The sequence below is a fragment of the Lissotriton vulgaris genome, unplaced genomic scaffold (genome assembly GCF_964263255.1).
Source record: "Lissotriton vulgaris unplaced genomic scaffold, aLisVul1.2 SCAFFOLD_703, whole genome shotgun sequence".
Lineage (NCBI taxonomy): Eukaryota > Metazoa > Chordata > Amphibia > Caudata > Salamandridae > Lissotriton > Lissotriton vulgaris.
The window spans coordinates 559387-584804 of NW_028254574.1; the positions used below are offsets into that span (position 1 = coordinate 559387).

At 46.0% G+C, this 25418-nt stretch overlaps 1 protein-coding gene across 1 annotated transcript in view; it reads left to right on the forward strand.

The window, feature by feature from the left end:
- LOC147659504 (fatty acyl-CoA reductase 1-like) overlaps positions 1-13606 on the forward strand; it is a 501467-nt gene extending 487861 nt beyond the window's left edge. The window contains exons 10-12 of the mRNA XM_086951690.1: positions 505-634; positions 6045-6172; positions 12619-13606. Of these exons, the coding sequence (XP_086807816.1) occupies positions 505-634; positions 6045-6172; positions 12619-12781 (421 nt within the window). The 3' untranslated portion in view covers positions 12782-13606. The remainder of the gene's footprint in view (positions 1-504; positions 635-6044; positions 6173-12618) is intronic.
- The last annotated feature ends 11812 nt before the right edge of the window (positions 13607-25418 follow it).

Sequence of the window (25418 nt, forward strand, 5' to 3'; positions counted from 1 at the left end):
AATTCAGGCGGAGACGTGCCTTTCCATGGTGACATTGCCGCCATGGAAACGCATGCAGTCTCTGATTGTGGCGGCACATTGTGGGACCCCAGGGTGTTTGGGGGGTGGGAGGTGCACATGGGGGTGTACCTATGGTACCGCCCCTGCATTTGCATGCAAAACATGGCAGGCACCGCGCAGTGTCTGCCACGTTGTGCCTGCAAATGCACAAGTTGCATCCACAGCATTGTGGCGGACAGGGCTGTGAGCACCGTCCACCACAATGTTGTGGATGGGGGAGGCCACTGCCACTGTGGCATCCTAATTGCCAGTGCAGGACCGTCACACCACTAGCAGCTGGTCCCAGCACCGCTAGGGTGGCAGGCGGACGAAAGTCTGCCCCCCATCTTAATAGTTCCCTGACATTCTAGCACCATGTGCCTATCCGATATGCTATAATCTGTGTCTTTGGAGAATCATGTTTTTGCAGCACTTAATACTTTGTCTTTCTGGCCATTGTTTTAGGATGATGAAGATCTTTAATCGTCTCCACAAGGCTATGATGCTCCTTGAGTACTTCAGCAGCCAGTCATGGGAGTGGAGCTCAGACAACGTGAACATGCTAATGGGCTCGCTCAGCCCAGAGGACAAGAAGGTCAGCGCTCTATGAAATCTCATATGTTCACTTCCATTTTGAATCAAAGTATGAATTTCACAATTTAGTTCAAGCATCTTTTCCCAGTGGGTAACCTCTCTTTAAGGTGGTGAAGAAAGTCAAAACATAACTTATGAGTGTCTTTAAAGATGGCCCTCATTCCGAATAGACTTTAAATTCAGAGGAGTCCCGGTGACGGGTATTATACCGGCGCCACTGAAATCATGACTCCCGTCATAATACCACAGGTCTGGTGTCTTTCTTTTGAGAACTCCTGCAGAAATAAGGAATTAATAGGAATATTTTTTTGACATATTTTTAAAGTTCTTTCTACTTGGGGGTCAGGGATATCTAATAAGTTCATGTAACCTGGCAGAAGGATACATCTCTTGAAATATTTCTTCTAATAGTTTGAGTTTTCAAAACTTGATGAGCTATTCAGGGGGAACAAAGAATAAGCCACAGTTTTTATTTATGAAGCTGGGTTTCATATGTATACAATTAAGTAATCAATGTATTCAAGATCATTGTTAGGCTCCCTAAAAGAACATTAATTGCTGACAATGTTGGCTAGTCCATTAGGTGAAAAGACACCTACATTTTTTTATATTTTTTAATCAGTACACTAACTAGCCTCCTTTATTTGGATTCTCTATAATAGTCAAAATAATTTATTGTTTCACGATTGATAGTTGAAGCTCTTGTGTTATGAATGCCATTGCCTTCCTTTATCATTGCCTTATATTGAATCATATTCAAGTAGAGTATTTACCATTTGTACCATTCCCAGCCTCTCTCCTTTATGCCCTTCATGATTTCATACATTACATAGTAGCGGCTCCTGTATCTTGTTCACAGAACAAGACCTCTTTTGTAGAAAACAAACGTCAAAACCTTTTTACACTGCCCGGCCCTTGTCCTCCTTTCCTGTTTTTTACCATCAGTGATTCCATGCAGTATTTCCACTATCTCCATGGTATCTGTAACAGTGTTTACGGTCTGGGGTCACGGGTACACTTTCATTATAATCGCAGATGAGTAGCTAAATATTCACTTCAAATTAAAATCTATTAAAATTAGTTATAAGTAAAATGAAATTAAATGTAGACAACCATAGATTCATGTCCTACCGATCAAACAACTTACAGCATGACACCCCATGGCCTGATTAAAAAAACACAACTCACTGATTGGTATTCCTGGTGCCTGGAACTTGTCTCTTTATTCCAGAAACACCTCCCTATTTATTTACACTTTGACCAATTGTTATGCACCACGTCACTTTCCCAGCTGCACAGCCTGTCCCTCAAGCAAGAGATTCTCCAAGGCATAATGCTGGGTGTTCCAAATACACACAGGCCAAAGAAAGGGGCGTGCTGCTTTTGGCCAGTCAATACTGGTGAGAAGACATAGCATTATGCGTACATAGGGTACAGCTCACTGAAGGGTGAACAAACGCTGCTGTCTTCCTGCAATTTCTTTTTTAAAGTGTCTGAGCCAATTATCAAGCACTGCATCGATCTACACTGGAGCACCTCTGTGTGGCGCCTGGGTCATGATAGGCATGGTAGAGGGAGTAATAATACACAAGAAGAGCCACACTGTTTTTGGAAAGTCAATACTGGGGAGAAAGAGTCTTCAGTAGCGGTCGGTGGTGGAAGTGCATGCCAGGCGGTGACGTTGGGCGGGGGAGTGGCAGGGTGGGGGGTATGGAATACGGCCAAATGCATGTAAGTAAACATATAAATAAATAAAACTAATTTTTTTTGCGCGCACTGCATCGAATTTGGTGATGCACTGTGCGCAATGAAATTGGTTTTATTGATTTATATGTTCACTTACCTATATTTGGCTGTATTCCGTAGTTTACTAGCCCCCACCCTGCCCTTCCCCCGCCCCACGTCACCAGCCGGCAACACTCCCACCATCGACCGCTACTGAGAGTCTTAAGCAATGGGAGCTGAGCAGATAACGCACTCCTTGTGCTGAAGGGTAAAAAAAAACGGTTGAATCCATGATTGGTTCCACACTCAGATGGATTCAGAAGGCTATCTGTTGCCAATCAGCGGCTCCACAGTAAGGCGCACCACAATTTACGGGCACATTCAGCCTGAAATATAGCTACAACACCAGGAGTTGCATCTATCTACCTAGCCTTAGGTACACTTAAGGGGCCACCAAGACCTTTCCGAAGAGGCCAAGAGACCAGATGCACTCTACCCACAGGAGTGTCTAGGCCACAATGAGACTATGATTAAGCCCTTTGGGCCTCTCAGTCCATGCCTGCTAAACTTCCACCTCACACTACCCCAAAACTCCTACAGCAACACTAGCAACCACCGGATCACCTGCGCTCATAAGAATATATTGGATGGACTTGCAGCTCAGATCCAGTTCACATACAAAATTAGAAGCTACTGCTGGCACCAGGCTGTTCACCTTTGACATTCACCCATACTGTCCATCTCCTTCTTTGCTCATCCAACGCAATCTTGCGCTACACCAAAGACTGCACTGTACAAGCAGTTCTCTCTTACGGGAATTTATCTCCCTAGCCTTCTGTTGTACGTATAGCAAGTGCCACACTCAAGTACAAATTCAGTGCTCTCTGTACTCATTCGAAACCACACAACAGCAGGTGTCGATTCAACGAATACCTCTTCGGATGGAAGAAATTGCACATTCTAGAAGCACAATTTAATTATTTTCAGTCATAATGCCCACTTCTCTCAAAATTGAACAAGATACCCTGAAATCCTCTGCACGTATGGTTAAACATTGACTTTATGTAACTAGAGTGCTGTTTTTCAAGTTCTGATTTTGGTCTATGTAAAACCAAAGAAATATTCAAATATCACTAAGATTCGTTAAAGTATTCGTCTAGGTTCCTATTACGAAGTCCTAGTCCAATTCAGCATTTAGTGCTCCCTGTGACTACTCTTCCCCTCCCACACACCCCCACCTGATGTTAAGCACGTTCATTTGGCCATCTCATGTGGAACTGCCACAATTCCTTCCAAAAGCAAGCAAAGGACAAAAATCAATGTTGAGCTAGTGTAAGAGTTGTTCTATGTTACGTTACAACATGAGTGTCTGGAATTCATACGCCTGTTAATGTTTTGTGCTGTTAGGGTATGTGGTACAGCACAACAGAAATCAATTCAGAGGCAGGAATCTGAGAAGAGCGAGGACTTTATGGCAAAAGTATACATGCAGTGAATCGAGGATAGAGAGGCAATGCGTTCCAAACACTGATGCAATACCGGAGAGCCTAGACCCACCCAAGCCCGTCTTCCTTAATGTGGGGATGGGCAGCTTCATGAGAATGAAGAGGGCTCACAGGGATGTGAAAACTAGCGCAGTAAATCAAACAGGACCTCGAAGGCTACCCAGTCTTTGACAAAATGCCATTGGAAAGCAGTAAGAAGAGCATAGCTGAAGCAACCCGCACCTGGGGTACTTAATTTTGAAACATCTGAAACCTCAGACACTAGACACAAATAATCCAGAACTGAACCTTTCATAGCTGATGCTGTGAGACCTGTTTTAGCATCACTGAGAAAAGAAGGTACTTTTCTCAAACAGCATAGCTATAAGGAGCAGCTAGAAATAACAGATGGTACTTGAGATTTCAGAGTGAGAATAGATTCAAAGCAGACCGCATTATTAAGAATGTAGCAATGGAGTTCCATCTCTCTCGACCACTGCAGATCTGCCTAGGGATTTGCCTGACTTCTCACCACCATCACTTCAGTTTTACCGGAGTGTTACTTGAGACAGGTCTGCAAACCCGCTAACTTCACGCACTGCTCTTATGAGGCAGCCAAAGGCACTTCTGTATGCATTCAAATGCGGAGTTGGGAGTTGTTTGCATGCATGTACAGGGGATACATTTAGCCAGATGGTCCGTGTAGTTTTAAAATAGGCATGGAGACAGTGCAGGTCACAGGTGAACCTCACACTCGATGAATGAATATGAAGAAAGAAAACAGAGTTGCATGCATAATGAGTTCAGTCCGTAAGGTTGATCTAACACAGACCGTGCCAAGTCGCCAATCTCCACATCCTGCAGATAACCAAAAATATTTAAGGTTACCGCCACCTTCCAGGGCAATATATTCATTGTTTCCCGTCCTGAACTTTTGGGTTGTCCCGTAAGGCATTCTTTGTATTGTAGTCTGCGTATTTCCCTTTAAATAATTAGATGAACACACCAGAAAATAATCATTCTTGGATGAAATATTCAGGACTGGAGACAATATGTGAAATGAGAAGTTACTTAGATTAAGGAAGAAAGTGAAAAACAAACTCTTCGGACAGGCCTCGAACCTAGTCTCAGATGATTAACCCACTCCCGCCACCAAGCAAAAACCTTACCTGAGCGGTTAGGAAAGACATGCGCAGATCCAGAGGTGGCTTCAATGGATTTGATCCATTTCAATTGGAAAGGGTGCATGCTCCACAGAGGCCTCCATCCCACGACTAGTAGAGTTTGGACCTGAAGCTCCAGCCATAGGCAGATTATGCTTTGTACCCTCCCCAGGGAGCTCACAATGCATTTCTAAATAAGGGCCTGGTTATTTGTTTTCAGTTGTTTCATTTTTATCTTATATTAAGGTATTAGTAATTGTGTAGTGCATGTTGTCAATTGGAAAGTCATCCCAGGAATAGTTCGTGGGCCCCATGTATCGCTATGAAATGGCTCCTCCTTATCTTCAGCCGACTATAGGGACTAGACACGAGTCCCAGCATTCGTAATGTGCCACCCAAATGTCCTTGATAAGCTAAGTGACAACAGTTCCTGCACCCATAAGAAGAACCAACACCAGCAGGCCATGGCCATAACCATGTATGTGAGTCAAACTGATGGGGGAGGAGGGAATCCATTTACAGTAAGGACAGTAAGTTTATTGAAATGGTGAAGAGGTAACAACGGCCTTAATGAACGGAAAACACCTGGCAATGTCATCAAGAATTTGAAAGATCTTGGCTGTTAACTGGTGCTTGTGAACCTAAGGTCATATTTGAAGCAAAGGGTTATTTTTATCTGCATTTGACATCTGTCTTTTGTTTGAAACACATGCGCAGCATCATTTTGGGACATATTATCAAGCACGGCGTTAACATTATCACCGCTTTAGCGGCAGAAAACTGCCACTAAAGCGGTGATAATGGGCTTGATAATAAGACATAGAGAATTCCCATAAAAGCCCAGGTTCACACAAGAACATGGGCTTCTATGGGAATTCACAACGGCGTATTATCAAGCCCATTATCGCCGCCTTAGCAGCAGTTTTCTGCCGCTAAAGCGGCGATCATGTTAACGCCTTTTCTTGATAATATGCCCCTTTGTTCTTTAAAACGGAGGTGCTTGCAATACTCTTTATCTGTTTTGTTTTCTCAACATCAGGCATTTAACTTTGATGTGCGTCAACTCAACTGGCCGGAGTACATTGAAAACTATTGCATGGGAACCAAGAAATATGTGCTGAACGAGGACATGTCAGGACTCCCAGCAGCAAGACAGCACTTACGAAAGTAAGTATTAGTATCTTAATCCTATATTACGCTACTGCAGAATTACTAGGGGGAGAGAACTTTTAGAAATGTGTGGTCTACCTTTAAATGAATTTATTTGTTACAATTTGTATACATTTTTAAAACAATTCTTATCTCTGTATTAATACTGTTGCATTTTTTGTTTATAAAATGTAAAATTTCTTTTGTGGTCCTCTGTTGAGTACCAACACAAATAAAAAATTTTGACTTTGACTTTTTTTGACTTTGTAAGTATTAGTGAAAACAGTCACAATAGACCCTGTCTATTCTTGATGAGGTAATGTTCACTATGGCTGAAGACTTGCCGGAAAGGGGGATCCGGGGGGGGGGGGGGTGATCCCCTCCACCCTTTCTATGGAGCAGGTTCCAAACACAACACAAAGACATTTCATATCATCTTATTGGACTGCATTGTGCACTGGACACCATAGGTAAAGGGTACACATACCGTAACCAGTATTTTTTTGTCAACCGCCATAGGTAGAAAGAAACAAACCCTCCAGGCCGGTATCAATTTACAGCTTCTGGAGTCACAGTTAACCCACAACAATACACACTCACTGGATGCCAGCTGGACAATATCAAAGTGAACTCATTTTAATATGCAAAATGATATGTCATCCAAGTGGGAGGGTGCAGCCATCATACATCTTCTCAAAACAAATATAATCTAGAAATACTAACATTTGTAATTTGGCCAATGGGAGAGGGGGGTGGTTTGGACGTCAGCTTTGTTTCTGGCCACAGAAGTTAGTGAAATTGGACTGAAATGTTTGAGCCGTGATTTCCAAATTACTGTCGCCGACAGCCTTGGACCATAATAGCAAATTTCCAACATTTCTTTTGTCTGTGTCATTTCAGAAGAACTCCAGTGACATGCAAGTCAGATACACTTACACAACACTAATACCAGGTCTTCTAAGTTCAGTCCATCCTGTTGTGCCTTGTCAGGGTGTAGCCAAAGCCGTGTCAGAGCGTCAGCACTCCAGCGGGAGCTGAGAGCACAAAGTAGCTCTGGCAGGAGAAGGGGGGAGGTGAGGGGGCAGGTGTGAGACCCCGCTAGGGTGTGTGACACCCACCAAAGGCGGGTGAGTTGAGAGGTATGCCTTTGCTAAATTGGAGGGTGATAACAGAAAAAAAAGTGCTAGTGAAATGTGTTCAAATTAACCGAAACGTGTAAGCAGTGTCCGAAAATGGAATTTATGAACGGGGAATCTAGAAAAAAAAACTATGTAGCTAGAAGCAATTGCAGAGAAACTACAGCCATTCCCCAAATATAAAAGTTCAAAGTCAAATTTTAATTTATTTCCAATTGTCTCACTAATGAAAGGAGATGTTTATGAACGCCTGGAAATGCAAAGTTGTCTACAACTAACTCTGTTACTGTGCGAGTCATTTCAAGCATTAATGTTTGAATACTACACACTAGTAAATGTAGATTGAACGACTGAACATATTGGGGTATATTCACAAGAACGTGTGATAACTACCGCAAAAGTAGCGTAACACAACTTTCAACATCTCAGCCGCAAGAGTAGTGTAACACAACTTTCGACATCTCAGCCTATCGCGGGAAAATAACCCTGTGTCAACGTGGAATTCACAATGTGGCAGCATTTGATAGACCCCAGATAACGTGGCAAATGTCCGCGTGAAAATCAATCCCAAGCCGCAAGAGAAAATTCGGCGATAGCTCCTTGTGAATATGCCCCATTGTGTATAAATTACCCTTTACAATGTTATAAGGAATACTGCAAGCAGATGACTTCGATGACCCTATAGAAGAATGAGTCCAAAAGCCGAGTTTCTTCATTAGGTCATCAAACTCCGTGGCAGGATAGTCATTCAGTCAGTAAGCACCACCCATAGAGGAGCTTTGGACTGATGCAAAAAAAAAAGATGGGGCACATCCATTTGTACTAGTTTTGCTGCTTGTGTTACAGAGAATAGATCAAACAATGTTTGTTCAGGTTCAAGATGGCACATGTTGTTTCACATTGTTTGTTGTGTTTCCAAATTAAGATGACAAAATACATTTGGGCTTTGTTTGAAGCAAATCACTTTGTTTATTTTTAAGGTAGGTTTGTCCACGTTTTTAAAACCTCATATAATGTATGTATGTAGGCATACTTATATAGCGCGTCTGTCACCCAAAGGGCATCCTGGCGCTTTGACCACAGAGCATTCCTACCGATGTCAATTACACTGCCTTCGGAAAAAGGTAGGTTTTAAGGTCCTTTCTAAAAGATGTGAGATCCTGTTTGCACCTTAGGGCCAGAGATAGAGAGTTCCAAAGCTTGGCGGACGTAAAGCTGAAAGCGCGGCCGCCCATCCTCACCCTTTTTATCTTAGGAACAGTCACCAAGAAGGCCGAGGAGGATCTCAGAAGTCTAGCAGCAGAGTACCAAGAAAAAAGACCTTGCAGTACCACTGGACCCAGCCCATGCAAGGCTCTAAAGACCAAGCAAGCTGATTTAAAACAGATCCGTTTTTGCACCGGAAGCCAGTGCAGGACTGAGAGTGTGAGAGAGGACGAAGCAGACCAATGACGTGAAAGTGCCAGTTTAGCTGCCATGTTTTGTACCCGCTGTAGCTTCATAATTGGAGTGCCGGGGGCTCCTAGAAGCAGTGTGTTGCAGTAGTCTAACCTACTGAGGATGATACTCCGCACTGCTTCCGTCCTCGCTGAATGAGGAAGTAATGGCAGAATCTTCCGCAACATACGCAACAGCAGCATACAGGTCGCCGTGGTTTTGTTAACAAAGGCGTCCAGCTGGAGACTAGGCCCGAGCAGGACACCTAGGTTGCGGACTGAGTCTGCCGCTGCGATAGTGCCTAAGGTAGAAGAAGGCCAAAGTCCCTCAGGTAGAGGGCGAGGCGTACGATCTACCGAGCAGTAGAGAACTTCAGTTTTTGCCCCGTTAAACTGTAACGAGTTCTGACGCAACCAATCCGCAGCTGCTGACATGCATTGGTGAAAGGATTCCAGGGAGACCGCCTCCCTGCCCTCGATGGAAAAAATAAGCTGAGTGTCATCGGCATAATTGATGACAGACATGCCGAATGACTTAATCAGACTTATTAAAGGGCGAAGGTATAAGTTGAAAAGAATTGGGCTAATTGCAGAGCCCTGCGGCACTCCCTGTTTTACCTCTCACCGCCGACCGAAACGGCGGTAAAGCCACAGATTGTCGCCTGTTACAGAGGTATGATGCCAGCCAGCCCAAGGTTGAGCCAGCTACCCTGGACTCCCGGAGCCTGCTTAGTAGAACCGCATGGTCCACCGTGTTGAACGCGGCCGACATGTCAAGCAGCACCAGGAACGCTGCTCCTCCCATGTCGACACGCGAACGCAGGTCGTCCAAAACGGCCACCAAAGCAGACTCCGTACCGTGGGCCGGCCTGAACCCAAATTGGTAGGGAAAAGAATCATATAGCAAACTCTTTGTTTCTATACCACCCTATTTAGTGTACTTACAAAATTAAGCGACCATCAATAATTATTACAATTGACACAGAAATGATGTATCAAAATATGGAGATCATTTTATTTGTATATTTTTATCTTTTTTTCTCCTTTTTAACTTTATAAATGTTTTCCACTATTTAGTTTAAATATGACATATACAGATATAATATTTACATGTATCACATTCTAAAGTCTGCATTACAAATATTTACATAGCTTGATTACACGACATGAAAGAAACAAAAACACAACAAAACTTGTGTGCTGTTGATGATAAATCTGAGGAGGGCAATGCGGTGGATTAGAACATTTGGACAATTGGGCCACGTCCAAAAGGTCGTTGGATTCAAGATAGCTGGACAGGACTCTAGTGACCAATTTCTCTAAGATTTTTATTGAGAAAGGCAGGAGTGAAATAGGCCTATAATTGGTCGGACATAAAGGGTCCAAGGTGGCTTTTTTTAGCAGTGGGGTAATTACTGCCAGTTTCCAGCTATCCGGGACCGTGGCCGTGGTCAATGACTAGCAACAAATGGAATGGAGCGGAGGGAAGAGTTCTGCCTGGAGCGCCTTCCAAAACGTATGCGGCAAGGGGTCTAGTGGGGAGCCGGATGACACACCATTCGCCAGCAGAGAGAAATCCTCCAGGGAGGGAATAGGAAAGCAGGTCAACCGAGGCTGTACTGCTTCCTCCATAATCACCTCCCGAGCTACTCCGCTAACTAGTTCCAAGGAGCGCAAATCAGGGTGGCTAGATTAATCAGGGACCGAAAGTCCCGCCAGGATGGTATTCATTTTTTCTCAGAAGCCAGGGCTAATGAGTCGCAGAGTTCCTGCGAGGCCGGAATGGCGGATGTAGCACAGGCTGGGTTGGAAAGATTTTTAACCAACTTAAACAAGGTTTGTGACTTGTTCCCAGCTTTGGCCAATGTGACCTCGAGAAGCTTAGCTTTAGCCAGCCTAATCTGAGTTTTATACTCCTGGAGGGTTTTTTTATAGACCAGTCTATCTGTTTCAGAGTAGTGTCTTCTCCAAACCCGCTCCGCCTGCTTGCAACGAAGTCTCTGCTGAAGAAGGTCACTAGAAAACCAAGAAGTGACTTTCTGCGGTTTGTCTTTCACCTTACGCATTGGAATCACCCTATCAATTGATTCAAGGAGCTGATGGCAGAGAGTTAAATAACTCTCCTCCACATTCTGACCCAGTGAAAAGGCCCTGGGCAGTAATGTGGGTATAGTAGAGCCCGTAAGTAGCCGAGCCCATTGCCTCCTGAATTTAAGCTTGGCCGGGACGCTATTACTCAGCGATCCAGCCGGTAACAGAATGGAAAAGTGGATCAAAGCATGATCTGTCCAGCATTGGCCCGCGAACTCCTTAATCGAGACCAACGGCTCCGCTGCAAAGATCATATCCAGGACATGGCCCTTAACATGAGTCGGGACGGACACAAGCTGTGTAAGATGCAAATTATTGCAGGCTTGGTACAGATCACGATATGCAAGATCATGAGGACCACTGGGCCAAAGATTAAAATCACCCAGGATTAAAAATCTAGCATGGGTGTTAGATAGATCATAAACTAGATCTATCAGATCTTGTACAGATGATATCGCACTGGTGGGAGGGCGATAACACAGTAACCCCGCGACCAGTGTTCCACTCAAGTTTTTTAAGGAGAAGCCCATAAGCTAGAAGCCCTTAACTGGTTTGACTTCGAGCTGAGTGAGCGAGAGAGAATCACTAGAGATAAAGCCCACTCCGCCGCCTCTCCCATTAGGTCGTGGGATATGCCTGATCGAGTACCCTGGCGGGCATGCCCATCCCAACTCTACATTACTCTGCGCCCTGGTCCAAGTTTCAGTGAGAAACATGATATCGAGCTGCAGTGAATCAATTAGGAGAGCCGTCTCTGCATGATGTTTGCAGAGGGAGCGGACATTCAGAAGACCGCAGTTAACGCTCACCAGGGGGGCCGGTAGAGGGGTAGAGCAGTCATCCGCGCTGGGGAGTTGGTTTATCAAAGTTCTTCCTTGGAGTAAGTCAGGCGTGCTGGAGCAGCGCTTCTAGCGCTAAGCGCGACCGAAGCGCGAACGGGCGCAAACGGGCTTACCTCTGGCGCACCTCCGGCGAGCCCGCTGCGCGCCCATGCTGCGCGCTTGCCTAGACATCTCTTTTTATGGTATCCCGCGCGGGATTCCTGGGAGTAAAAGCACTGGACCCTCTACAAGATGGCGCCTAAAGTCGGCCCAACGTAAACACCCCTACCTAAGATGGCGGCCAAAGTCACACACAGATGAAGCCCTAGCACTACCTAAGCCCCGCAAATGCGGGTGAAGATGCCGATTATGGTGCAAGTGAGTCCCTACTTACGAACCCCCTGAGTGCCCCACAAATATAGCCACACACGCCCACAGATAAAAGCGCGAAGCGCAAAAGACGAAAACAGCAATTTAAAAAGGCAGGTTGCAGCGCTGAAGAGCACACGCGTAGTAAATGCAAATGGTCCAACAGAGTTAAGTAAGGGAGTGGTTTAAATACCCTTCCAGTGCGCGGGAGCCCTGGGAGTAAAAGCACTGGACCCACTACAAGATGGCGCCTAAAGTCGGCCCAACGAAAACACCCCCACCTAAGATGGCTAAGTGCTATACATGTTCAGTGATGGTTCTACAATTTCAGTTTTGCCTTTATACAAAAAACCTTTCCTTAATTTTAACTGGGGAAAACTTTGTTTGCATATTTCGTTATTGCAGAAGTAGACTGGCATGTGTTTCAGTTGTGTCCAATTGAGCAATCTTCCACCTTCAAGCGTCAGTTGAACTTCATCGAAGTGCTAAAGGGATCACGGATTTTTAGCTTTGGGCCTTAACAGCCAAAAAAATAATTTGTAATCTCTTTAAAAAAAATACAAATCGCCATGAATTGCAATGGACTAAGCACTATTTTTCTCTTTCTTTAGGCTAGGAAACATTCGCTTTGCCTTCAACACCGTCCTCCTTGTCTTCATCTGGCGCATTTTCATTGCACGGTCGCAGATGGCGAGGAACATCTGGTACTTTGTAGTGAGCCTCTGCTACAAATTCCTGTCCTACTTCAGGGTATCCAGCACCCTGAGACACTAAGGAGTGACAAGAGGTACAAGAGACTCGGGAGTGAGTGCCCCTCTCAGAAGGACCTCAGGCTTCTCCGAGCAGCAGTGGTCACCAAGGGTTTGAAGGCAGCCAGAAGAACCAGCATCTCTCAACAGTAGTATAGTAGTTACTGCAAGTACTTTCATGGAACTTGGCCAACACTCAATCCTTAAATTGGGAACCTGATTCCATGTACTGGTGCACCTGGATACACGACAAACATCTGCTTTGGAGCTATCCACATACTGTGGGCGGCCATTGTGTTCTTTCAAAGAGGTCAACATTAGAGGGTGCAGCGAATGTAAAACTTTGAGCATTGTCAAACCTTACAAAACAACACTTGAAAATGTGAAACTGGTCCAAGACATGGCACCTTATGTTTGTTCTGCACATACATGCTTCTGAGGTTCTGCAAAACAGGACTTTGAACAACTTCTGTCTCTTGAAATCTGGGATTGGGAGACAGCAATATATGCCTCAGAGTGCCTTATTGGTTTGATAAACGTGTATGTTATTAACGTGTCATTTCCATTATGGAAGACTTCTAAAACACTGGGCAATAAAGTATGAGCATTAAATGTGTGAAGTAATAATGATAGCACTGCTCCACCTACACAGTTTCTGTACAACTAATTCTCACCGAGGAAGTAGGTTTAAAGGTAAAATTACATTTTATATTGTTTTACTTAGGCTCAGGTGTTTATGGGAAAGAATATGTTGTAGGGGGAGAAGAGAAGGCTTAGGAACAATAGGCCCTTAAACACTTGCACAGTTTTAAGTGCTCGTCCTTGGGAAGCTATTAAAAAATGAGAGAGAGAGGTCTGGGTGTTGTCATTTTTATCCCTCACGGTGCGTGGAAAATGTTGCGCAGTTTGCATGAAGCTGTCTATGAACATAATATTGTTTTTAAAATGATGTAGGCATTTGGATTGCATAAGTGTTGGGGAAGAGATGTCCTAGCCTTGTTATGAAGTGTGATTGAGCGCCCAATTCGCCATTTAATCCTATCCAGTGGCGGCTTCTATCCAATTAAAGTGGCGGGGCAGTGCGGGGGAGAAGATTTTGCCCAAGTGACAGGCACTGCCAAAAAACTGCAATGCCTTTGAGCTCAACACCAAAGCTCTCAATGGCGGCCCATTTCAAACAGTCTGTCTAATGGGCCATGATTGAGATCTCTGGGGTTGCGAGTTTACCACAGTGACTGTCAGTGAGTCTGCACGTAAAACAAAAAAATGCCAAGTATACTTACCCGCTGCCTTGGTGCTCTGCTCCAGGCCAGCAGTTATTGGCTCAGTGCTCCAACACAGGCTCCCAGAGTTCAGTGAACTCCCCTAACCAATCCAGATGCTGCTCTCATGCTGGTAATACTATTAACCAGCATGAGAGAAGAGCCAGGTTTGGTTGGAATGACTTGATTTGGCCCTCACTCAAGAACTGGGAGCATGTGCCTGTTCTCCACTTGGCTGTGCAACACAGCTCGGGTTGGAGAGATCTAAATTCAGACTGGCCGTCATAAGATAGCCAACCAAACCGACATGCACACTAGCAGTGCCCACAGCTCCTCCTCCCTTCCAGCTGTCAGTCAGCAGCCATCGCCCTGCCCAGACTATAGACTCAGCTGGCAGGATGAAAAATAAAATGGTGATAAATATTTCTTACCATATTATTTTCTTGTTTACTCCGCTCTCAGAGTCAGCAGTGGGCTGACGCTCCTAGTTCGGGAGCTGACACTTATCAGACCCCTAAAAGGTAAAATGGTTTCTGTGAGTGATTCCTGGCTCACCCTTGGTAGCTTGCCTCATGCAGTAATGCTTTCCATAGAAGTGTATGTGCAGGAGCAAACCACAACAACAATACCACAGTGAAGAAATATAGAAGACCAGCTGGTGTAGGCATCAAACATTATAGTAACAAAATATGAACGTGAAAATTCAATTTTAGTCTCTGGGGTGCAGAAAACAGCATCTAGGCTCTATCTGGACATCCACAGGTCAGTGACGCAAGCACCCATCAACTGCAGGCTCGACTATGGCAACACAGTCTTCGTAGGGATCACAGCCCAGCTCACAAAAGAGCTCCAAGTGGATCAGAATGCAGCTGCCAGACTCATGCTCAACCTACTTCACCGAACGAACATAATGAAACATCTCAAAGACCTTTGCTAGCTCTTGAGGCAGAAATATTGTCTCCTCAAGTTCCCCCAAACACCTACAAAGTTCTAGACACCGTAGGCCCAAAGTTACCTCAACTACTGCATCCATTTCCACACCCCCACCAGATGTCTCGGCTCTGCCAGCCTGTTCCCTGCTAACATCCCAATTTGGCAATCCAAACCTGGGGGCGTTCTTTCTCACACATTACCCCTAAAGGTTGGGACAAGCTTCCATTCCCCGTCAGAGCATCCAGTTCTGTCCTAGAATTTCACAGGAAACTGAAGACCTGGTTGTTCTATAGACCTCCCTAAGACAGGCCAATCTGCTCCTTGTCATGAGCTAGGAGGCCTTCTTGGTTGATATGTGTGCTCTATGAATAGGAATTACATAGCAAAACATAACATAAGCCCAAGTCGTGACTGGCTCACATTGGACTGCAGTTCGGTATAATTTGGCAAGTCAAAACCTTTACCTGGAAACTAATAACATTTTTGATGGTTGATATTTTCTGCTGGGCATGGTTCTGGCCAAGCAGAGCTCATTGAGTCAAATACATTTGTTGAGGGGTCCCACATTAGCCTCAAACTTAGCACCAAAAACCTTCAAATAAGAATAACTGATGTGGTGAAAACCCTGAATTCATGCTTTATCAGCTGCGCTTGCCATTGACCCTGTCCTCCAAAGGTGATATTTTTTCCAAGTCCAAACTTGTGAAGTGGTTCTGCAACCACTACAATCACAAATTGGATCCAGATGGGCAACTTGACACTTGTACTGCTGTAGACAGTGCCCTGCACTTCAGCTAACACTACCAGATGTCTGAATAGAAACAAGCATTGGCATGGCCAATAGATCTCGCATTTGGGACCTTATAAGTATTTAGTTATGCAGCACAATATACTTGGTGCAATAAAATCAACTGTTGCGTGGCTAAACACTTAAAAGGTTCCAAAGGCGAGACCTATTCGCTATGCGAATGCTTGTCATTTTTTGTTCTTGGGGGAAACCGGGCTAGTGCCAGGAGGGTCAAGGTTGAGTGGCAGCGAGGTGAGGAGTGCATGCCAGGAGACACAAGAGTGACTGTCAGGCCATGAGGGTGAAGGGTGAGTGCCAGAGAGGTGAGGAGTGATTGCCAGCAAGATGAGACATAAGAGTCAGGAGGGTCAAGGGTGAGTGCCAGGGAGGGCAAGGGCGAGTGCTGAGAAGGGGAAGCATGAATGCCAGAGGTGAGGGGTAGCTGCCAGGCCTGGGGGGTGAAGGGCTAGTGCCACGGAGGTGAAGGTTGAGTGCCAGGTCAGGGGATGAAGGGTGAGTGCCAGGGAGATGAAGGTTGAGTGCCATGGAGGTGAAATGTAAGAGTCGGGAGGGTCAAAGGTGAGTGCCAGGGAAGGGTGAGTTCAAGATGTGAAGGGTAGCTGCCAGGCCAGGGGGATGAAGGGCTAGTGCCATGGAGATGAAGGGTGAGTGCCAAGGGGCGAGTAGTGAATGCCAGGAGGGACATGAGTCAGTGTCAGGGAGGTGAAGGATATGTGCCAGGGAGGGGAAGTATGAGTACCAGGTCGGTCGAGGGTGAGTGTCAGGGAGGTGACAGTTGAGTGTCATGGAGAGTCAATGCTGAGTGCCAGAGAGGGAGAAGGGTGAGTGCCAGGTGTGAGGAGAGAGGAGTGACTGCCAGGCCTGAGGGGTGAATGGTGAGTGCCAGGGAGGTCAGGGGTGAGTGACAGACTGCAAACAGTAGTGAGCTGGGTCTAGAAGGAGGTTCGGAGATCATCACCCGGTGTGTGCCAGGCTGGGACGCACTAGGGCCAGGCCAGACTTGGGTGGATGCAAGAACCTCTGAAAGGCGGGTGCCAAGTCACTCGTAACCTTAGTACAAGAGTGGGGTGCGCAGGAGAGAGTAACATCTTCAAACAAACTATTCAAAATCCTAAAAGCTCCACTTTATGGTCTTGCAACTTTATGTGGAAAATAATTAGCAAATGAATGGGCTTACGTAGGGGACTTGCAGCTTGTTACAGCAACTTATTGAGATAAATTTTGCATTGCAAATAAGCCAAAGGTAACACAATTTGAATTAGTAACGGTAAGATTCGCAATGAACTAGCAACAAGTTGAAAAAGCACCCCAGAATTGAACCGAGGATACAGAATAATAAAAATGGGGGCAATATTGGTCTCCTTTTCACAGCTGACATCGAAAAAAACAGGGTGTTGCGGAGGACTCGGATTCTGGTGGAATCAGAATTTTAAGAGTCCATTTTTCAAAATGTTTTTTTAAACAACTTTTTTGAACACACTAGTGCATAGTGCCATGCGAGTGCCACTGCCCTTCTCCTAAGACACAACCTCTGTGAAACAAACCGATTATAATAACTGTTTGCTGTTTAAAACTAAGTGGGACACAAATGCAGTTTAGTATTCTGGTTATTGCTTGAAGGAAGGATAAGAAACCTGGTTACCTTTGTCTGTACCACTGATATCTATGTGGATTGGAGAAAATACATGGAGTTGTATGGTTGACAGGAGACGTGCAGGCTGCCTAAATATTGTAGAGATTGGATTGTCAAGCCCTAGGAAGCAAGAGTGGATGCTGAATAAAACTAGAAACGCGAACACTTTCACTGCGAATGCAGCTGTGAAAGTTAAACTGATCGTGATGGCGTGAAAGTGAAACTATTCACAGTCGAGCTACCTGGCTGAGAGAAGACTGATAGGGAGTGAGTGGCTGTGTGTGTGTGTGTGTGTGGGGGTGTGTGTGTTTGGGTGTGTTTCGGTGTGGTTCAGTGTTGTGTGTATCGTGTGTGTGTGGTTCTGGGTGTGGTTGTTTGTGTGGTTGGCTGTGTGTGTGTGTGTGTGTGGTTGTATGTGTGGTTGTTTGTGTGGTTGTGTGTGTAGTGTGTGTGGTTGTGTGTGTGTGTGGTTGTATGTTTGGTTGTGTGTTTGGTTGTGTGTGTGTTTTGTTGTGTGTGTGGTTGTGTGTGTGGTTGTGTGTGTTTTGTTGTGTGTGGTGTTGTGTGTCGGTGTGGTTGTGTGGTTGGGTGTGTTTGTGTGTGTGGTTGTGTGTGTGGTTTTGTGTGTGCGGTTGTGTGTGGTTGTGTGGGTGTGGTTGTGCATATGGTTGTGCGTGTGGTTGTGCGCGTGGTTGTGCGTGTGGTTGCGCATGTGTGGTTGTGTGTGTGTGGTTGTGTGTGTGGTTGTGTGGTTGGGTGTGGTTTTGTGTGGTTGGGTGTGGTTTTGTGTGTGGCTGTGGTTGTGTGGTTGTGTGTGTGGTTGTGGGTGTGGTTGTGGTTGTGGTGGTTGTGTGTGTGGGTGTGTTTGTGGTGGTTGTGTGTGGTGTGTGTGTGGTGGTTGTGTGTGGTGTGTGTGTGGTGGTTTTGTGTTTGGTGGTTGTGTGGCTGTATGTGTGGTTGTGTGTGGATGTATGTGTGGTTGTGTGTCTGGCTGTGGTTGAGGTTGTGGTTGTGTGTCTGGCTGTGGTTGTGTGTGTGGTTGTGTGTCTGGCTGTGGTTGTGTGTGTGGGTGTGTCTGGCTGTGGTTGTGTGTGTATGGTTGGTTGTGTGGTTTGTGTCTGGCTGTATGTGTGGTTGTGGGTGTGTTTGTGGGTGTGGTTGTGTGTGAGGTTGGGTGTGGGTGTGTGTGGTTGTGTGGTTGTGTGTGGCTGTGTGCGGTTGTGTGTGTGGTTGTGTGGGGTTGTGGTTGTGTATATATATGGGTGGTTGTGTATGCGTGTGTGGTTGTGTGTTGTGTTGTTGTGTGTGTTGTGTTTGTGGTTGTGTATATATATATATATATGGGTGGTTGTGTGTGTGGTTGTGTGTGTGTGGTTGTTAAAAAACAGCACAAGAATGGCAGTAAGGGATTATGTGTTGCACCACCTACCTATACACATAAGTTCAAAGTCAATTGCTGTAAAAAGCTGCCCACCTCCCAAGTCCACTGCCACAGAACTATAATTGGATAAATACAAAACAAGCAAATGGAGAGGCAACAAAGAAAATTGTAAATGGATTGTATCAAAGCAACAAAATACAACACATGTCCTTCAATAATGTGAAAAAAGTCCAGTTTTAATGAGTTTCCTTGACACGACAATAAAAGTAAACAGCCAAGATTCTCAATATAAGATGACCAACGAAACAGCCACGAAACAGCCAACGCGTTTCGCCTGTTGCGGGCGGAGGTTGTGTGTGTGTGTGTGTGTGTGTTGTGTTTGTGGGTGTGATTGTGTGTGTGGTTGGGGTTGCGTGTGTGTGTGTGGTTGTGGTTGCATGTGTGTGTGGTTGGGGTTGCGTGTGTGTGGTTGCGTGTGTGTGGTTGTGTGTGTGGTTGTGGTTGCGTGTGTGTGGTTGCGTGTGTGGTTGTGTGTGTGTGGTTGTGGTTGTGTGTGTGGTTGTGGTTTTCTGTGTGGGGATGTGTGGTTGTGTGTGTGGTTGTGTGTGTGGTTGTTGTGCGTGTGGTTGTGCATGTGGTTGTGTGTGGGGATGTGTGTGGGGATGTGTGTGGGGATGTGTGTGGGGATGTGTGTGGGGATGTGTGTGGAGTTGTGTGTGGAGTTGTGTGTGGAGTTGTGTGTGGAGTTGTGTGTGGAGTTGTGTGTGGGGTTGTGTGTGGGGTTGTGTGTGGGGTTGTGTGTGGTTGTGTGGTTGGGTGTGGGCGTGTGTGTGCGGGGTTGTGTTTGTGATTGTGTGTGGGGTTGTGGTTGTGTTTGTGGTTGTGTGTGTCGCAGTAATATTAAAAGCTTCTCAAAATAAAGGAACACAAACATCTAGTTTGGAGAAAGAGAAAGCACGTAAGTCAAACCGGTGCAGCAAAGCATTGACACAACAACAAAACAAGATCACTTAGCGAGGTGTAAAATACGCCATGTAGGGGTAAAGCAGCCCAGGGTGCGTGGCTTGTAAGGAGGGTACCTGTCTGCGGTATGACAGGCACTGTGTGGTATGGTATAGTGCAGACTCTTGAGTGGCCACGTTCTTAGGGAAGGCTTTGTTTTGGGGTACATAGATGCAGACACCGCAATATGCAAAGCAAAAGGTGTTGCTTTTGGTATTGTGAATAGCAATGCCTATTCATTTTTTTAAAGGCATTGCCATTTACAATGTCAATCGCTCAAAATAATGTCATTGGAAGACCTATTGCATTGTAAATGCTTGTTTTACCATGCTAGGGCACTGATAAGGCTACACACGAAACAGAGCTCGTATGACGTTTAATACTGCACTTTACTGTCAGTAAGTAAAAATGAGCACACATTTAAAAGAATTGCTTTTTTAAATACATTATTTTTGTGTTGTTCTGATACAAGGAGGAGACAAGTATTTTCTTCATTATGGAAACTTTACCGTTATTTTTTATACTACAAGTGTATTCCTTCAGGACCATTTGGATTCAAAAAACACTTTTGAAAAGAATATTTTAACAGTGCGTAATAAAATAAATGCATTTCTCTCATTTACAAATGCGGAGACACTTGCGTTGACTGTACAGGGAAGCAGATGTTTTAAAGACTACTAATCCAAGAGCTCAGTTCTATATTTCACTGTACAAAGCGGGTGCTTGAACACATGGCCTCATTTTTTAAATAGCTAATTTTCCCCTCAGGAGTTCTTTTTTTTTTGGCTGAAGTTTCATCAGCTCCTTTATATTTGTATGACATTGGAACAGGATCAGTATTCTCCGGGGGTGACCACTGTTTTCTTTCCTTTGTTCATCATTACCTCTCATTTGAAGTTGAGACACCCTTCAACGGAGAGACCGCCGGAGTTAGGCATTGTCAGTTGGCCCATCATTTCACCACAGGTGCAGAGGTCATGAACTCTGCCACCCTGGTGGAGGAACAACTGCTGTATTAACGCTCCCTATATCCTTGACAGTTAGTTTCTAAGAGTCAAAAAGGGACATCCTACTCCATATAGCGGCTCCTGCGCAGGCACTGCCTCCATTGTAGGATAGTAGTCTGACTAGTGCCCCGACGGGATCTGTGATCCTGTCTGAGGCGGTGCTCTTATCCTCCCCCCCCCCCCCCCAACCTCTTCGGTCGGACCGGCTGCATTGAAATGCGGTGGTCGGACCAATGCCCTGGATGTCGGCTGCCTGTCGGTGGTGGTCTACGGCCATCGTAATTAGTAACGGAGTAACTTTGACTTTGGTGGAACATGGCCAGCTACACTCCTGCCAGCTAGTGTTTTAAGGACTTTCAGTTCCAGGATAGTCATTTACCTCCCATGAAACCCTCCATATGCCAGGACATAGACTGCACTTCAATCGAGAAATACGGTCCTGGAGGAATGTGAAACGAAGGACTTCCAAGGCGCATCACATTTATAGGTTCAGCCCTTTCAGGATCAAGTGATCTGAAGAGACTGCAGCAAGGTCATATGAGGATGCCTCACTTAGAGGAGGGGGGACATGGAAAAGACTCAAAATTCTGCTTCTATTGCAATTGCAAGAGTCCATGATTGGATCAGCATTGTGTCTGTAATGTCTCACTTCCCAGAGTCCACGATGGGAGTGCTTGTTTGGCATATAGTTGTTTTTATTTCAAGAAAAACATTCAGGAATGACAGGGTAGAAGGTTAGTGCATAATGGTGAAATGCATCATCAGGCCTCCACTGGGTCCCTGCCAGAAGCCATAGCAAAAAGGGGTTAGACTTCAACAATGATTTAGGAGGACCTCATGAGGACTGGATTCAAATCCTCTAATGGCTCCTTCTGAGATGGAAGATCGCCAGTAGTGGCCGGCATTTCTCGCAGGGGGAGGGGGGACCGCACGGGAAGGGGTTGTCACGAAAAAAAAAAAAAAAAAATATATATATATATATATATATATATATATATATATATATATTTAAAACCTACCTTTCCGCCGGGTCCAGTGTCTTCTCTGCTTCTGCTCTACTTCCTCCAACAGAAACAGGAAGCAGGCAGTCAGGTTCCCTCTCCTAAGCCAATCACAATTCTACATGCAGCGTTGTGATTGGTCTGGAGCGCCGTTACACGGCGCTCAGCCAGGGGCTAGAGGAATGGGCATGTTCTCAATGCAGGCTGCAATGCATCCTGCATGGAGATGGACAAAGTGCGCATGACTTGTTTGGGCGACCCGATAGGCCCGACCAAACAGTCTTAGTGCACTCAGGAGTGAGCAAACCACTCCTCCCCTGCCCCGAGAGCAGAGCAGCAGCCAGCAAAACAAACATAAAATGGTAATAACTACAAATTATTACCATTTTATGTTTTGGCTTCTCCCACTGCGAGAAAGCAGTGGGGCGACGTTCCTCCGCCATAGTGGAGGAGCCACCCCTGCAGCAGCCCCAGAGAGATATACACTCAAGACAAAAATTACACCTCTACTCTAGGGTTCCAAGATGGAGGACTTATAGCACCTCCACGATCCTCAAAATGAAACACAGCCGGGACTCTGAGGAGCATTTCTTCTAGGGTTTTCCACAAAAGTAGCCACAGCTCAAGTGCAAGGATTGATTCAAAAAGTGTCATATCTTCACCGTAGCACCTATTAGGAATAAAGCTCAGCAGCCAGCCCCGCTCATTGTGGTTCAGACTATTGAGCACTGAAAGGCATCTCAATACCACAGAATTCTTGAGGTCGAGAACAGGAACCTCTAAATCAAGAGCTTACCGAAACATGTCCAGCACTGGAGGCAGCTTCGAAGCCAAATAAGGCCTCGACCTCATAGTATGAAACAGAAAGACACCGAGGAGCTAAGAGCATCACACCTAGAGCGGAAAGCAGACAACAAATTACAATATTGAAATCCAATGTGAAAATATTCTGCTAAAAAATGTAAAGAGCCAATAACGGTGCAGGTCATAACAGCAAGGATGGAGAAAAATTGTAGGCCAGCATTACAAGCGCCTATATTCATCCATTATCTTGTTTCTTCAGACTCTCTTGTGATATACTCTACATCGAAAAGAGCAAAGATGCATTGTACTGTAAACCTGCCCACACCAGATAATGAGTCACCTTGTGGACATCAATGCAGTCTTAACTTCCATCGGCCTTCGTGTTCATTATGATAGGCATCAGTGAGAGGAAATAGAGGAACTAATGCAACATTTCCCTGAGACACACAAAAAAGGCCAAAAGATACAATTAAGGAAGTAAAAATCATATTAAACACTGACTTTGGAATGGCAGATAAAGCCTTCAGACAGGTCAGTACCCGCATTTTTTGACACCATGTCTGGCGTGGGATTTCAGTGTTCTGCCCAGAAGTGGTTTATAGGTCTAATATTTGATAGCCATCACCTGTACAGAGGAAATGCCAAAGAAAACCATGGAAATTCTCCAGCAGCAGCAACAAAAACAACTTTTCAAAGGGTGCAACCCCATCCATCTCTTAAGGCAAGCTCTCATAATACAAGGCAAACTTGCCAGCAACAACGGGCCTTTCAGAAATAGTCAGCAACGCAGGGAAAGTACTTCAGAACAAATGTATGAGGCAATGGACAAGGCAACCACAGAGGTGCCCAAAATAGAGGTACCTCTGCCAATAAGCAATGAGCTACCTATCCTTTCCCATGACCTCCAAGGAAAGACTTGGGTTATAACTTCCTCATTAGGTGGACATACCCGCAGCTGAGTGGGTGCTACCCACTATTGCCCAGGGCTACTACCTAGAACTTTATAATACGACTCCAACACACCTTTGGGAAATCTGGTAGCCGCCATCACAGGGTAGCGAGGCCACGCCCACCTTCAGAGGCCACGCCCCCTCCCTCATCGCTATATAAGTCACGCCGCTCCTCTGCACGCAATAGCCCTGACAGCTCCTGAGGCGGAAAACCGGGAGACACTTCGCCGAATCTGAGCACAGAAATTTTAAAATACTGCTTTTAAATTGTGTTTTCTCACCTATTCTCGAGCCTTCCCCCACCCTCCTTCATCACCAAAGCCTCACCACGCAGCCAATCTGAACGCTGCCGCGGCGCTTTGGGAAATCTGGTAGCCGCCATCACAGGGTAGCGAGGCCATGCCCACCTTCAGAGGCCACGCCCCCCTCCCTCATCGCTATATAAGTCGCGCCGCTCCTCTGCACGCAATAGCGCTGACAGCTCCTGAGGCGGAAAGCCGGGAGACACTTCGCCGAATCTGAGCACAGAAATTTTAAAATACTGCTTTTAAATTGTGTTTTCTCACCTATTCTCGAGCACTTCCCCCCCCCCTCCTTCATCACCAAAGCCTCACCGCGCAGCCGATCTGAACGCTGCCGCGGCGCTTTGGGAAATCTGGTAGCCGCCATCACAGGGTAGCGAGGCCACACCCACCTTCAGAGGCCACGCCCCCCTCCCTCATCCACGCCCTCCTCCCTACATAATGTGCCTCTACCGGACGCGCAGCGGACACGCACAGCGGGCGCGCCGTCAGCGCGCCGAAGGCGCGCCAATGGGAAGCCCGTCTGTGCCCGTCCGGGCCCAGCCGGCCCTAGGCCCAGACTCTATGCCCAAATCCAACAGCGATCGCTTTAGCTACACCCAAGGAAAACTACTCTCACTTAACCCCATGAAAAATGCAAACTGCATCTATACCTACAAAGGGGAGAAAACCTTTACCAACTGCGATCTTTGTAACCCAGCCCACACCACGGTAGGACGCCACGGCTTGCAACTTGGCCTCCTGAACTGTAGGTCCCTCCCGAAACACTCCCTAGATATAAACCTCCTCATACAGGATCTTACAATTGACATTCTGTTCCTCACGGAAACATGGCTAACCCCCAACGCAGAATCCGACATCGTCAATGCCCTTCCCCAAGGTTGCCTAATCCACTCTCAGAACAGACCCCTCAGCAGAGGAGGTGTCCTGGCAATAATATATAAGGGAACACTTTGTTTGCATAGCGAACAACGGCACCATCGAAGACTGCGAGAGCTGCCATTTCGCCTTACAAATCTCTCCCACAGTCTCCCTTTCCGGTTTACTCCTATACCGCCCACCGGGAGCCCCGACCAAGTTCTCCAGCGCCCTCACTTCAATGGCAACGTCATCCCCCAACTTCATAATCTTGGGAGATCTCAATCTCCACTTTCGAGACCCCCAGGACGTGACAGCCTCCGATCTCCTCCTCGACCTCACCTCATATGATCTAAGACTAGTGAACTCAGAGGCTACACATGACAAAGCTCACCTTCTTGACCCCATTTTTACCAACATCAAAAACCTCAAAACCGCTCCCCCCCTCCCACTGCCGTGGACAGACCACTTCTTGGTCCCTATCACCTGGCATTCCAGCGTCCCGCCACCTCAACCCCTCAAAACTCGGGTCACGGATAGACTCTGGTCCAAACTCTCGTCTGAAGACTGGGCCACCAGACTTACGCAGTCTCTTCCCCCCCCAGCACTAGACCCAGTAACCGCATATGCGCAATTCAATACCTGCCTCACTCTCTCACTCCATTCTCTCCTCCCAAAAAAAAGCACCCTGAAACTAGCCAAAAGAGCCAACCCCGCCCCT